Source organism: Scyliorhinus torazame, chromosome 19, assembly GCF_047496885.1.
Source record: "Scyliorhinus torazame isolate Kashiwa2021f chromosome 19, sScyTor2.1, whole genome shotgun sequence".
Taxonomy (NCBI): Eukaryota; Metazoa; Chordata; class Chondrichthyes; order Carcharhiniformes; family Scyliorhinidae; genus Scyliorhinus; species Scyliorhinus torazame.
The window spans coordinates 69238436-69253471 of record NC_092725.1 but is presented as its reverse complement, the minus strand read 5'-3'; the positions used below and the strand labels follow the sequence as shown (position 1 = coordinate 69253471).

The 15036-nt window shown below is 48.0% G+C and overlaps 1 protein-coding gene across 15 annotated transcripts in view; it reads right to left on the bottom strand.

Moving 5' to 3' along the window:
* The window catches only part of cadps2 (Ca++-dependent secretion activator 2), a 1044194-nt gene that overhangs the window by 12236 nt on the left and 1016922 nt on the right, over positions 1 to 15036 (bottom strand). For 9 of the 15 annotated variants that reach the window (XM_072484477.1, XM_072484475.1, XM_072484478.1 and 6 more), the window contains one exon: positions 8575 to 8622. The exons of the other annotated variants lie outside the window; for them this stretch is intronic. In XM_072484477.1, the coding sequence (XP_072340578.1) occupies positions 8575 to 8622 (48 nt within the window). The remainder of the gene's footprint in view (positions 1 to 8574; positions 8623 to 15036) is intronic. 15 annotated transcript variants of the gene reach the window in all.

Below are 15036 nucleotides of genomic sequence, written 5' to 3'. Positions count from 1 at the left end.
CCCAGGTGAGGAATCAACCCTCCTATATAAATAACAATAACTTAAATAGTCTGATAAGGTTTTATTCCATAAACAGCAGAAGATGATTTTTCAATGTGTGCCAGAGTAGGAAGATCACAGAGTGATGAACTTTGTGTCTGACAATCGTGTGCAGGACTGACTTGGCGAGTTTTCCCAGGTTTATCTTAATTACTTATACATTGTGAGCCCTTACTTCATATTGGGCGTGGTGCTGGAAGTTTACTAAAGGAATATGCAAATATTTGTGCATGTCAACAGGCATTAAAGGGCTGTAGGGATCTAGAGAGCAGGAACAATATTTTTAACCTTTAAAAGGCTGCAAATATTTTGTAGCCTTTCCAATGCCAAAACGAGACAAGAGAAATGGCTGGGTGGAAACCAAGGGAAGGAAAAATTGAGGTAAGAAATGGAATCTGTTGCCAAGTAATGAAGTAGAATGATGTCCAATTGATAGATAGATAAATGGAGGTTTTACTGAATGAGGAAGTTACCTGGTTCGGCACAATGAAGTACCCTTCCCAGAGGCAATGCAGCATGCCTGCAAGTGACAGAGGTCAGACTCAAAACCATGTGCTAGGAACAGAAGCGGAAGGAGGTGATAAGAAAGTTGCAATGGTAAATCTACCCACCATTACCATTTACCAAGAAAATGGCCCACGTACGCATGGCATAAGTTGTGGTTTGATGACATTGCCACTTTTCCGACTGCCATGCCTCGATAACATTATGGATCTTTTGTGGCTTACCATGCATGCCATTGTGCCAGTTGGGCACCTTCAAAGGGCTAATTAGGGTAATTCAACTTGCGTGAAAACAACAGAGGGTCACATGCCTGCCATCCGTGACCGTTGCACTTTGGGAAATGCAGTAGCGCAGTGATGATTCCTCCTCCACAGAGGTGGGAGGAGGTGAGCTTCACAGCCTCTGGCAGTGCCATCCCAATGGTGCAGATGTCATGCAGGTGTTGGTGCAGGTCTACAGTTGGTGCTGTACTGAGACAGTGATTGCGGCATTATTTCCCCACAGTCATTGCCAGGTTGGTGGACCTTGGTAAGGTTGCTGGAAAAAATAGTGGTTCTGACATGTTCCAGCTCTGGTGCTGATCTTCCTAGTCAGTCTTTTTTTGTTCCACTTTTTCCATGAAATAGCATATTTAGGATATTTGAGAATGGAATCCAAACATTGATTTTTGCTGGAGTTATTGACTATTATGGGACTTTTCATCTAAATACTTTCTCACACAGAGCTCCCATGTAAATTCACATTGCAAGAGTTCCTTTTCCATTTTTTTCTAAAAGCCATATAAATACTTTAACTACATTTGATTTTAGAGTGATTACACAGGTATTAGGTTCTGGAAAACAGAATTAGGATAAGTTAAAGGCATATGTATTTATTGTATGAAAACATAAAACACAAAAACTCAAATCTATTGGAAATAGAAAACGAAAATGCTTAACAGTCGAAGATCCTTTCGGTGCGCTATTGCTCATGGCAATCATTTCCTAAATGGGTGAAAAATTATGCAACACATGCAAATGATTGTAATGTTATAGCTCATTATTTGGTGACACAATCTTAGGCCACTTTAAAGGTCTGCTCGCAGATCGTACTAGAAAATAAAGGCTGGTGGACTGCCTTGTCCCCATCTGTGTCACTGGCCCTAACGATTAGAAAATATAGTAGTAAATCAAAATGAGCTTAAAAATCTTGGACCTAGAAAAAAAATACGAAGTGCATTTTTGGTGTGCAGCACAACAAATGGCTGACACATTTAAAACCTCAGTGAGGATCGCCAGTTTGGGAAATTGGAACGTTACACAGATTGGTCAAAGAAGATGGGTTCTTCTGAGATCTAGGGGGAAGGTGGGGGGCATAGCAATAATGTCACTGGATTAGTAATCCAGAGGTCTTGGCTAATATTCTTAACATGGCAGCCGGTGGAATTGAAATTCAATTATTAAAAAAACAAAACAGAATTGAAAGCTAGTCTCAGTTATGTGACCATGAAACTATTGTCGATTGTTGTAAAAACCCATCTGGTTCACTAATGTCCTTCGGGAAGGAGATCAGCCATCTTTACTCGATTTGGCCTACAAGGTGACTCCAGATCTACAGTAATGTGATTGACCTTTAACTGACTTTTAAAATAGCCGAGATCATTGGACAGGTAACACAAATGGCTCTGGAAATTAAAGAAAAAATGTCCAAATATAAAAATAATTTCAGAAAAAAGAAACAAAATAATACTACAAATATTAAGATGTGTTCTATCCATTCTGTTTGAAACAAGGCCCCGCATCTTTCACCCTTGCTGAACTTTGGTAACACGTCGACTTTGACTGAGCTGGCAGTAAGTTTCTAACAACAGGGCCCATGCTGATCAGCAGATAATATTTTGTATAGCACAAACAGCAAAACACAAATTGCTCATGCAACTGTGGTGCTAAATAGAGACTTGACAACCAGAAAGTGTCAGGAAAAACATTTGTTTTCACTAGCAGAGCTTCCTCTGAGCTTCTCATGGACAAGTACAGTCGGCACAACAGCTACCCTAATATCAGCAGCCTTTCATACTGGTTGCACTGACAGGTGATCTAGTTCTCTCCCCGCTTTCAATGTAGTAAACTCAAGTGGATCAGCAAATCCGGCTATTGCCCGGCTCTTTGCACTCCCCTGCGACTCCATGGCTCCCTGTATTAGGTTTCTATAGTGGGAACATTTCTCTTAATTAGTCACAGCTAATTAGTGTTCTGGCATAGAAAAGGAGGCAGAAATGTCAGAGGTACAAGGCTACATCTTCTTAATCCTTTGATAATAATTTAGTCCCCTGGGAGGAGCTCAAGCTGTGGTAAGTAGTGACTGACAATAAGGCAAAATTAGGTGGGCAGCAGACCATTAGAAAGAAAGAATGAGAAGCACTACCAACTCCTGCTGAGCACCAACAGGAGACTAACTACACTGAGAGATGAGGTGCCTGTTTAAGTCTGCCGTGTTAATTAGCTGAATTCTACCTTCTCTGCTACATATGGCCAGCTGCAACATGTGGAGTTGTGTATTTTCTTTCTTTCTGGTTCATGCCAAATAAAAGCTCTGAGCCGGAGACGTTCTCCGATTTCACAAATTTACCTTGCCTTTGGATTTGCCAATTTGATCCAAGATTTTTCACTGGCAGAAGAAATACCTGAATTTCCATGAATCGCATGGATCAGAAAAGCTGTCTGCAGAAGAGGGTCATTGCGATGCACAGGAAAAAGATTGGACAAAAAAAGTAATTAAAAATGGAAATGATTAATCGATCGCAAAATGAGAAAAGTAGCTTCGGACTAATTATAAATACTGATGCACATGTAGAACAGGAGCTGTATAAAATACTCCTTTGTCATTGCATTAAAGGCAGAATTACACAGAAGTTCAAAGTATCTCACAGCAGGATCCTGTGTCTTTACTACTCTCTATTTTCCTTTAAGATGCTTCTTAAATCCTCTCTCTTCAATTAATTATTTAGTCACTCATTCTAATGTCTCCTTTCGCTCACTACAGATTTTTGTCCAATTACACTCCTGTGACGCACTTTTGGGATGCTCTACTATGTTATCGGTGCTATATGAATGCAAGATGTTGTTGAATCTATGACAATGCTATCAGTGAAATACAGGCAGAACAAACTTATAATATCCAGTATACCAAAGAGTACAATCAACAACCCTGCTGTTCTATTCATTGGTGCAGCAGTCCTTCTGTTTTCAGCATGTGACACTTGTCTAATTATAAAATCATTATCAAGCCAAACAAACATCTTTGCCTCCACAGTAAAGCAATGTAAGAACTGCACACCATCCAATTTAACAAGCCTCATACTTTTTAACAGCATCACTTTGTGCAGAGCACTGAACATGGCATCTCAATAAAAGAAATCTAACTGTGAAGGGTCATGGCGGACTCGCAAAGTTGGCATCACACTGACTGCCACAGCTGGCATCAAAGAACAGCACTGCAATTGAATGCATCAGCAGTATTAAACAAAAATACAATTATTGATAAAAATAATAGGTGCCGAGGAGTGATTAAATTGGTTTGAATCTAAATCAGTCCAAGGTTAATTCTTGTGGATTAACATATAATCTCTGTTGAATTATTTTAATCCATTCTTAGATATTGGTTGTGCTATATTTGTTTATCTTTAGCTGGAGTTAGTGATTTGTGATAACAGAGAAGAGATTTGACACTAATTTAACACTATAAACTTTTATGTGCACAACCCTGGACAGTGAGCAGTGGGAATTTATTAAAGTATGCCCACCTTACAGTCAAGATTAATCTTTCTCTTATTGGACAAAAGTTCTCTGGGACAGTGACCACATATGTTGTTCCGTATTAGTCCTTTGAGCCCTGATTCCTCACATATTCTCACTCCCCCCACACACTCCCCATCCAGACCAACTTATGGCATCCATGCATGCATTCACTCCTGTAGGTCTTATTGCCTCTTTGCCAACCCATGCTCCTCCAATCGCCACCATGGGCCATTATAGTCCCTCTGACAACTTAATGCCAACTCATGACCCCCCCAACCTCCCAGAGACCTCCCAGAGGCCCCTACTTACCTGCCTCTTATAGGCCTATGCAAACTTGGTGACAACTCATGCCAATCCATGCAGCACTCACCTCACTTAGCCCTTACACTTTCGATGCCAACTCATCCAGTATTCACAGGGGCAAGCCTCAGGAACCATGGTGCAATGAAATAAAATAAAGTTCACGGTATCTAACACAGACTTCACTACATAAAAAACACTCCCTTTGATAAAAGCCTAATTCAATACATTCAAATCCCGGTCCACCCCAGAACTAGAGATTCCTGCCCGAGATCAATGGACCTTTCACTAGTCCATCAAATTATCCATCCCTGGGCAACATGGTGGTGCAGTGGTTAGCACTGCTGTCTCACGGGGCTAAGGTCCCAGGTTCAATCCCGGCTCTGGGTCACAGTCCGTGTGGCGTTTGCACATTCTCCCGTGTGGAGTTTACACATTCTCCCCGTGGTTGCGTGGGTTTTGCCCCCACAACCCAAAGATGTGCAGGGTTGGTGGATTGGCCACGCTAAATTGCTCCTTAATTGGAAAAAATAAATGAGCTACTATAAATTTATTAGCAACACTGGAGCTGTCACTCAAACTGTGAATTTACTGATCCGCCCCACTGTGATAATGACAGGTTGTGAAAGCAGTCAAACAGTAATAATTCTGTAGTGATAGCCCATAGGACCATGTCAACAAACAGCTATTGAAATTACAGGTACAGATTGTGTTCAACTGTGAGACGCAGGTAGACTCTTCAATATTTAAAAGGCAGGGGATTTAAATGACAGTTCCACAGACCTTAACTGCCCTTAATGAGCATTTACATCAACTCTAAAAGATCATGGACGGAATTTAATGGAACCATTTCTAAGTTCATTTGTGGCGGGTTTGTGAGGGAGTTTCCTGCCGGCTCTGCCGGTGAGTGCCCCGCCTCTATCAAATGACACTTAGTCACTTTCTTGGGCCCTGGGGAGTTTCTCACCAGTTTAGCCCACACTTAGAATTTCTTTCAGCACTGGGGAGCAAAACTCCGAGATTGAGTCGCCATTTTGAAAGGGTGCCGCAATCTCTAAGTGAGCGCGTGGGTCCCCCACATCCCCTACCCAGGGCATTACCCCACACACCTCCAAGTAAGGTCACTCCCATGCAGGCTCCCCCAAACATCTTTCACCTACCTGTCACCCCCTCCAACCTCCCAGAGGCCCCTACTTACCTGCCATGCACATCCCCGCACTTCAAACCCCCTCCATCCTCCTTCTATGGGCATGGTCTCCCTCAGGCCCTGACCCTTGGCAGTGCCACCCTGGCACATTGGCACCCTTGCACTGACACCCTGGCAGTGCTCCCACCAGCTTGGCAATGCCAGGGTAGCAGTGCCAAGGTGGCAGCTGGGCAGTCAGAAGGTACCCACATTTCAGTGGGAGGGCCAAGGAGCCACCCTGCACTATCCCTGACCACCCAGTGGTCTCCAAAGGCCCGGGAGACCCTTTGGGTGCCGTTCTGTCTGGTCCATGTTTGTGTGTACCAGTACTGAACAGCGCACAGCTGCAGTCTCGCTGGGGAGGCTGTTAGATCCCGGGAGGCCGTTAGATCCTGGGTAAGCGTGCCCAAGTAGCTTTAAACCCTACTTAGGCGCGTGCCATTTGGACACTTTTGGGTGTGCTTCAGATTCCGATGCCTTGCGGGATTTTAGTGAATCCTAAAGGCGGGAAGGCTGCTGGGATGCCCATGAGAGGCCTCTCCCGACATGTACTGACCACATTACGCTCTCGCTTGAGAGCAATGTGGCCACAAAGTTTTGCCCCATAAATCATAAACTGTGCCATATGGCCCGAGCTCTAGTGAAAATGGTGTCTGCTTGAATGCTGCACTGAGTATAAATGACCCCACTAGGTTTGGCTTTCTCCTATGTGTGAGTTATATCCACCCGTATTCCCCTACTGATGAAAATATGTTCTGGCAGGATGGGGCAGGACTTCTGTATCTGGAGTTACAGTGCCATTTTGGACAAGGGGTAGAGTCTCCATGACACTGCGTTAACCTGGGCCCAATTCTCACAAATCAAAATCCCACAAGCAATGAATGAATAACTAGATGATTAGTGGTGGCACGGTCACACAGTGGTTAACACAGTTGCTTCACAGCTCCAGGGTCCCAGGTTCGATTCCTGGCTTAGATCACTGTCTGTGAAGAGTCTGCACGTTCTCCACGTGTCTGCGTGGATTTCCTCCGGGTGCTCTGGTTTCCTCCCACAGTGGAGATGTGCAGATCCCAGATGGGCAGGTTAGGTGGATTGGCCATACTAAATTGACCTTCCTGTCCAAAAAGATTAGGTGAGGTGACTGGGTTACGGGGATAGGGTGGAGGTGTGTGCTTGGGTACTGTGCTGTTTCCAAGGGCCGGTGCAGACTTGATGGGCCGAATAGCCTCCTTCTGCATTGTAAATTCTATGATTCTACGATGATCTGTTTTGATAGTGTTGGTTAAGGGCTGGATGTTGATCAGCACACCTCGAATAATTTCTTACTCTTTTGAACATCATCACAAGGTGTCGCTTGCATTTACCAGAACATGCACATGGGACCTTTGTTTAACACTTGTTCAGATCATTCTTTCCTGACAAGAGGTCCATGAGGTGATAATCAGGAGCACCAACACTAGCTGATAGTTTTCCCTTCCCTAGTTGAGCCATGTAGAGGCCAATAGCTCCAGCCACAGGTACCCCATCCGTAGTGTTCTAGCTCACCACTGGCAAAGAACTGAACCTGGGCTCTCCTGATCCATATGGCTCAGTAGCAGATTGGGCAGAATGCTTCCAGCACAGAGTCAGGATAGACGATGGGGGAATCAATAACTGGTTTGAGGTAAAATTGTGTTTTAGTTACCACCTTCATAAGCTGGCCAATGGTTTGAGCCAATAAAAGCTCATCATCATGAACATAACAAACAATGATCGCCCTCTATTTTCTTGGAAACCTTTCTTCACTTTAGATATGATTTCAGAGTTTACACGATTTTAAGGACACTGAACTAAAAATGGGAGCAGAAGGAAAAATATAAGCACCACAATCTGAGATGAATCTCAATAAATCTTTGAGAGAATGGAATTTTTGGGCTGATAGGTGACTTCTCAGCCATTGCCAACCCCCCCCCCCCCCCCCCCCCCCAATCATCACTTGACACCATTCAAGATTTGGTGCAACTTAATTCCCCTCTCTGGTCACGATTTCAATTTCCCAGCTCATATGCACTAATCCACCATCATGTGCTGCCCTGATTTGTGGTACAGCTCTTGGAGTTAAGAATGAGCAATTGACATTGAACGTATTTGCACTCTCAGGCTGTTTTAGCTGTACCTGTTGGATTGGATTTGGTCAACTAGGATACACACCATGATGGCCCAGTAATAATGCTGTACTGAGGTCTTTTACCTGTTCTTCACACTTTAATAATCCTCTGATGGAACAAATGATGAATATCAAGGGAAACCAACAGAAAGTGGCATTTTGTCAATACACTAAGATGGCAATGCCAAATTGGAAGATGTATGACCATTAGGAAAACAAGAACTCACATCCTACTAATACAAGTGAATCATACATTTCAGTGTAAATTATTATTTAATTGTACTTTTTCTTTCTGTCTCATAGTTTTACTCTCCAACTGGGCTCTAGATGAAATGTGTTTAATCAGTTATGCTGTGCAAATCTATTAATGAAACTTAAAAAGAAACAGAAATAAATAGAGAGGAGCACAACTTGCGAAACTGTCATCTCAACTTGAGAACAATTACTGCATTCTTGAACAGAGTCTCCACAAAAATGAAACTGTCAAAACATTTACATCAAGCTCAGAACTAGTTAAAAATCCACACATGAAGATAATTCACCAGACTGTTCGACCAACACAACTTTCAGAAGCACAAGTAATGAGTGACACCACATGAAGGGCTTTAGAAAGAAACCGTTACCTCAAATAGCCTCAAGTACATCATTGAACTTATACCATCCATCCTTTTCTAAAGGTGGAAGAAGGAAAACAATGATTATGGCATGAAGAAGGAAACAGCATTGACTTTGTTCACTGGAGCAATGAAGGCATACCGGCAGAGCAGTCATTCTCTGTCCAAAACAAGAGGATGCAACTGTATATAAAATGGATTTGGAAAAAAAAGCAATACAAATGCAACCCTCAATACACCGAGACCCAAAAATGTAGCACATTGATGGTTCACATTATGCTTAGTTTAGGCACAATGCAAATAAACTTCACAATGAAGAAGCAGTGATGCAGTCATGACTTTTCATCCTGGCCATAGTTATCATCACTAATTTCACCCGGTGCATAACTTATAAAAATTTATATGTATATATTAAATCACTCATAACTAGACCTGTGCCATTTCATATTTTATCGGTTACTTGCCATATTCATGTGGACATCTTTCTCATCTATCCATATTAGACCAGGTATTTCTGCCGCTTCCTCTTGGAATCTGGGCACGTTTTGCAAATTTTATTCAGCCAGTCAGAACTAACGCATCATTAATCAAGTACAGATAGAAGAATCATGTACGGAGTCATGACTATCCATAATCTGGTGAATTCCAGTTGTTCGTAAAATAAAGGTAGTTTTAAGGGATTTGTATTTGTATTGGTAAATATTAGAAATAAGGTATACTTTTAAGTGGGTTTAATTTACTGTTTCTGTATCTGGAAGGGTAAAACCCATGAGTTAGATTCATGCTGGACAAAGGTGTTTGTATGTGAGGGGGTTGAAGGGCTACGATGTGACAAATAAATAAAAGGCATAAGCATGTGAGTGTTGTTTAACAACTGGAACCTTATGAGGTAGAAAAGCTTTTAAGTCTTAGTTTAGCTAATTTGATTGTTGTTGAAGGTAAGTAGAGAGAGAGAGAAGACAGCTCCCACAGCTCTGCTAGAAGCAGTCAATTTTGAAGGCTCAAGAGGGATCTCTCTCAGCGTTTTTGGTAGCAAAGCCATACCATGGAGTAACGATTAAGAAAATAAGTGCAGAGATCGGAATAAGTTAGTTCAGGAAACTAGCGAAATAAAGAGAAGTTTCAAAGAAGTCTGAGGTTAAAGGTACTAGAACAGAGCACTGTTCAGTAAAGACAGATTTAACTGGGAGGAAGACTGTGATGTCAGAAAGTTTCCTGAAGTGATTTTCAAGTTTGTGACACTACAGTCTGTGTAATGTGAGGTGAAATAACTATGGAAATTGGTTGCTGGATCCCGGAGTTTGTTTAAAAGCAGTTAAGTCAAAGAAATCTTAAAGGGGTTGGTGTAAAATCCTGGACTGGATTCGCTGTTAAAAGTAGAGTGGAAGCTTTATTTAAAAGGGTCATTTAGAAAACCTGGTCTAGATTTTGGAATACAAACCACTAAGGCATACTTATGAGAGAAGATTTTAAAGTGTGTTTTTGGGAGTGGAGTTTGGAAACACTCACGCGAAAATCATCTGGGAGCATTCTGAGGGTATACCCACAAACATTCACTTGGGTCTCAGAGTGGAGAATGTATTTTCTCACAGTCATCTTGTGTGTTTAAAAGAGACTTTGTGTTAATGAAACCATTGTAGATTAGGATGTGCATCATAGAGCACTTCCGGTTGCGGAGCTAAGTCGCACATTCGGCAGCTCCCATTAAAAACGGACTTTTGGGCTCTTTTTAGTGCCCGTAACGGCGCTTGTTCGACGTTTCCCGGTGTGGGAAGGGGACAGCAACATTCCCCCGAATGGACCAGGAGTGGGGCGATTAAAAAAGTGGTATTGAAGCAAAGAAAAGTGCGAGGGAGGAGGACCAAGATGGCGGCGGACGGAGACCAAGCAGCGTGGAGGCAGTGGGCGCAAGATCAGCAGGAGCTTCTCCAGCGCTGTTTTAAGGAACTGAAAGCAGAGCTGCTGGAGCCGATGAAGGCTTCAATCGATAAGCTGCTGGAGACCCAGATGGCCCAAGGGGCGGCGATCCGGGAGGTCCAGCAGAAGGTCTCGGAGAATGAGGACAAGATCCTGGACCTGGCGGTGAAGGTGGGGGCGCACGAGGCGCTCCACAAGAAATGGCAGGCGAGGTTCGAGGAGATGGAGAACCGGCCGAGGCGGAAAAACCTGCGGATCCTGGGTCTCTCGGAGGGGCTGGAGGGATCGGACGTGGGGGCCTACGTGATCACCATGCTGAATTCGCTGATGGGAGCCAGGGCCTTTCAGAGGCCCTTGGAGCTGGAGGGGGCCCACCGAGTGCTGGTGAGGAGGCCCAAGCCCAGCAAGCCGCCACGGGTGGTGCTGATGCGGTTCCACCGGTTTGCTGATTGAGAGTGTGTGTTAAGGTGGGCCAAGAAGGAGCGGAGCAGCAGGTGGGAAAACGCGAAAGTCCGGATCTACCAGGATTGGAGCGCGGAGATGGCGAAGAAGAGGGCCGGTTACAACTGGGCGAAGGCAGTGCTGCACAGGAAGGGGGTGAAGTTCGGTATGCTGCAGCCGGCACGTCTGTGGGTCACCTATAAGGATCAACACCATTATTTTGAGTCCCCGGAGGAGGCGTGGGCCTTTGTTCAGGCCGAAAAACAGGACGCAGACTAAGGGTCGGGGATGAGGGGTCGCGGTGGAGGGATGGTTGGGGATTGTTGGGTTGTGTTTTGAGGGGGGGGTTCTTTGTTTTTTTTGGGTTGATTGGGCATTGTTTTGATTAGGTCCGCCAGGTGGGCTCGTGGGGGGGTTAGGTAAACTGCTTGGGGGGTTGATGGTCGGTAGGGGCGATGGGGCCCCGTGGGGAGGGGGGGGGGGGGAAAGAGGCCTGAGTTGGGGGTAGTGGGACCGGGCCTGGAAAGGGAGCTGCGCCAGGGCAGGCGGGGCCTGGCGAGTGGAAAGCGAGGGCTTTTTCCCGCGTTTAGGGCAGAAGGGGCAGGGCTGGAGCTGGGAAGCGCGGGCTTTTTCTCCCGCGCTGGGAGTGGAATGGATGAGATCCTGCTGGTGGACAAGGGGGGGGAGGGGAAGTTCCACACTGGGAGGGGGGGTTCGATGGAGCGGCGGGAGTGGCCGGGGTCAGCTGACTTACGGGAGTGCAATGGGGTGAGCAATGCAGCTAGGGGGGGTCCCAGCTGGGGGGGGGGGGGGGGGGGGGGGGCGGACCGGGTTGCTGTTGGAATGGCCAAGACGGAGCTGGACATGGGAAAGGAGGTCGGGGCGGGAGACTGCCGCTGTGGGGAACGGGTCGTGCGGGGGGGGCGCGGGCACGTAGCTGGCCTAGGAAGGGCTATGGCTAGTCGGCGGGGAAGGGGGGTGAGTAGCCCCCTGATCCGGCTAATAACCTGGAATGTAAGGTGACTGAACAGGCCGGTCAAGCGGGCCCAGGTGTTCGCGCACCTGAAGGGGCTGAAGGTGGATGTGGCCATGCTTCAGGAGACGCACCTGAGGGTGGCAGACCAGGTAAGGTTGAGAAAGGGGTGGGTAGGGCAGGTGTTTCATTCGGCTTTGGATGCAAAAAATCAGGGGGTGGCGATCTTGGTGGGGAAGAGAGTGTCGTTCGAGGCGTCGAGCATTGTGGCAGACAATGGCGGTAGGTATGTGATGGTAAGTGGCAAGCTGCAGGGGGAGCGGGTGGTGTTGGTCAATGTATATGCCCCGAATTGGGACGATGCGGGGTTCATGCGGCGTATGCTGGGACGGATTCCGGACCTGGAGACAGGGGGCCTGATAATGGGGGGGGGATTTCAACACGGTGCTGGACCCGGCATTGGATCGCTCTAGGTCTAGGACGGGCAGGAGGCGGGTGGCGGCCAAGGGGGTTCATGGACCAGATGGGAGGGGTGGATCCATGGAGGTTTGCGAGGCCGGGGGCCAGGGAATTTTCATTCTTCTCCCATGTCCACAAGGCCTACTCCCGGATTGACTTTTTTGTCATGAGCAGGGTGCTGATTCCTAGGGGGAGGATAGGGAGTACTCAGCGATAGCCATTTCTGATCATGCTCCGCATTGGGTAGACCTCGAGTTGGGGGAGGAGAGGGACCAGCGCCCATTGCGGCGCCCAGAGGTGGGGTTGCTGGCGGACGAGGAGGTGAGCCGGCAGGTCCGAGGGTGCATAGAGAGGTACCTGGAGATAATGACAATGGGGAGGTCCAAGTGGGGGTGGTCTGGGAGGCGCTGAAGGTGGTGGTCAGAGGAGAGCTGATCTCCATTAGGGCACACAAGGAGAGGGGGGAGAGGAGAGAGAGGGAGAGGTTGGTGGGGGAGATGGTGAGGGTGGATAGGAGGTACGCGGAGGCCCCGGAGGAGGGATTGCTTAGGGAGTGGCATAGCCTCCAGGCTGAGTTCGATTTGTTGACCACCAGGAAGGTGGAGGCGCAGTGGAGGAAGGTGCAGGGGGCGGTATATGAATACGGAGAAAAGGCGAGCCGGATGCTGGCGCACCAGCTTCGGAAGCGAGAGGCAGCTGGGGAGATCGGGGGGAGTTAGGAATGGAGGAGGGAACATGGTGCGAAGTGCGGTGGGTATCAATGGGGTCTTCAGGGACTTCTACGAGGAACTGTACCGGTCTGAGCCCCCACTGGAAGAGGAAGGGATAGGTCGCTTCCTGGACTGGCTGAGGTTTTTGAGGGTGGAGGAGGGGCAGGTGGCGGGGTTGGGGGCGCCGGTTGGGTTGGAGGAGTTGGTCAAAGGGATAGGGAACATGCAGGCGGGGAAGGCACCGGGGCCGGATGGGTTCCCGGTTGAATTTTACAAGAAGTATGTGGACCTGCTGGGCCCGCTGTTGGTAAGGACCTTCAACGAGGCAAGGGAAGGGGGGGGCTCTGTCCCCGACGATGTCTAGAGCGCTGATTTCCCTGATCCTGAAGCGGGACAAGGATTCCCTACAGTGTGGGTCATATAGGCCGATCTCACTCTTAAATGTAGATGCAAAGTTGCTGGCAAAGATTTTGGCCATGAGGATAGAGGACTGTGAGCCGCAAGTCATGCACGAGGATCAGACGGGATTCGTGAAAGGGACGCAGTTGAATACTAATGTACGGAGACTCTTGAAGGTTATAATGATGCCGGCGCTGGAAGGGGAGGCGGAGATAGTGGCGGCGATGGATGCGGAGAAGGCCTTTGATAGGGTGGAGTGGGGGTACCTGTGGGAGGTGTTGAAAAGGTTCGGGTTCGGGGAGGGGTTCGTCAGGTGGGTGAGGCTGCTAAATGAGGCCCCAGTGGCGAGTGTGGCCACAAACAGAAGGAGGTCAGAGTATTTCCGGCTACACCGGGGGACGAGGCAGGGGTGTCCCCTGTCCCCCCTGCTCTTTGCGCTGGAGATTGAACCCCTGGCCATGGCGTTGAGGGAGTCGAGGAACTAGAGGGGGCTGGTGCGGGGTGGGGAGGACCATCGGGTGTCGCTCTATGTGGATGATTTGCTGCTATATGTGCCGGACCTGGTGGGGGGAATGCCGGAGGTGATGAGGATCCTTAGGGAGTTTGGAGATTTCTCCGGGTACAAGCTTAATATGGGGAAGAGCGAGTTGTTCGTAGTGCACCCGGGGGACAAGGAGAGGGGGATTGGTGAGCTCCCGCTAAAAAGGGCGGAGAGGAATTTCAGTTACCTGGGAGTCCAGGTGGCTAGGAGCTGGGCGGCCCTACATAAGCTTAACTTCACGAGGCTGGTGGAGCAGATGGAGGAGGAGTTTAAGAGGTGGGACGTGCTGCCACTCTCCCTGGCGGGTAGGGTGCAGTCAGTTAAAATGATGGTGCTCCCGAGGTTTCTGTTCCTGTTCCAATGTCTCCCCATCCTGATCCCTAGGGCCTTCTACAGGCGGGTTAACAGGAGCGTTATGGGGTTTGTGTGGGCGCAGAAGATCCCGAGGGTGAGAACGGTGTTCCTGGAGCGGTGCAGGGATGGGGGGGGGGGTTGGCGCTGCCTAACCTCTGTGGGTATTATTGGGCCGCCAACGTGGCGATGGTGCGTAAGTGGGTGATGGAGTGGGATGAGGTGGCATGGAAGAGGCTGGAGATGGCATCCTGTGTGGGCACGAGCCCGGTGGTGGCGGCTACCCTCAACATTTGGGGGCAATGGAGACGTCACCGGGGGGGAGGTGGGGGCCTCGGTGTGGTCCCCGATTCGGGGAACCACCGGTTTGTCCCGGGGAGGATGGACGGAGGGTTTCTGAGCTGGCACAGGGTAGGTATTAGAAGGATGGGGGACCTGTTTGTGGACGGGAAGTTTGCGAGCCTGGGTGAGTTGGAGGAGAAGTTTGGGCTCCCCCTGGGGAACACCTTCAGATATATGCAGGTAAGGGCGTTTGTTCGGCGGCAGGTGGTGGAGTTCCCACTGTTGCCGCCATGCGGGGTCCAGGACAGGGTGCTGTCGGGGGGGTGGGTTGGAGAGGGGAGGATCTTGGCAATGTATCAGGTGATGCAGGAGGAGGAGGAGGCCTCGGTGGAGGAGCT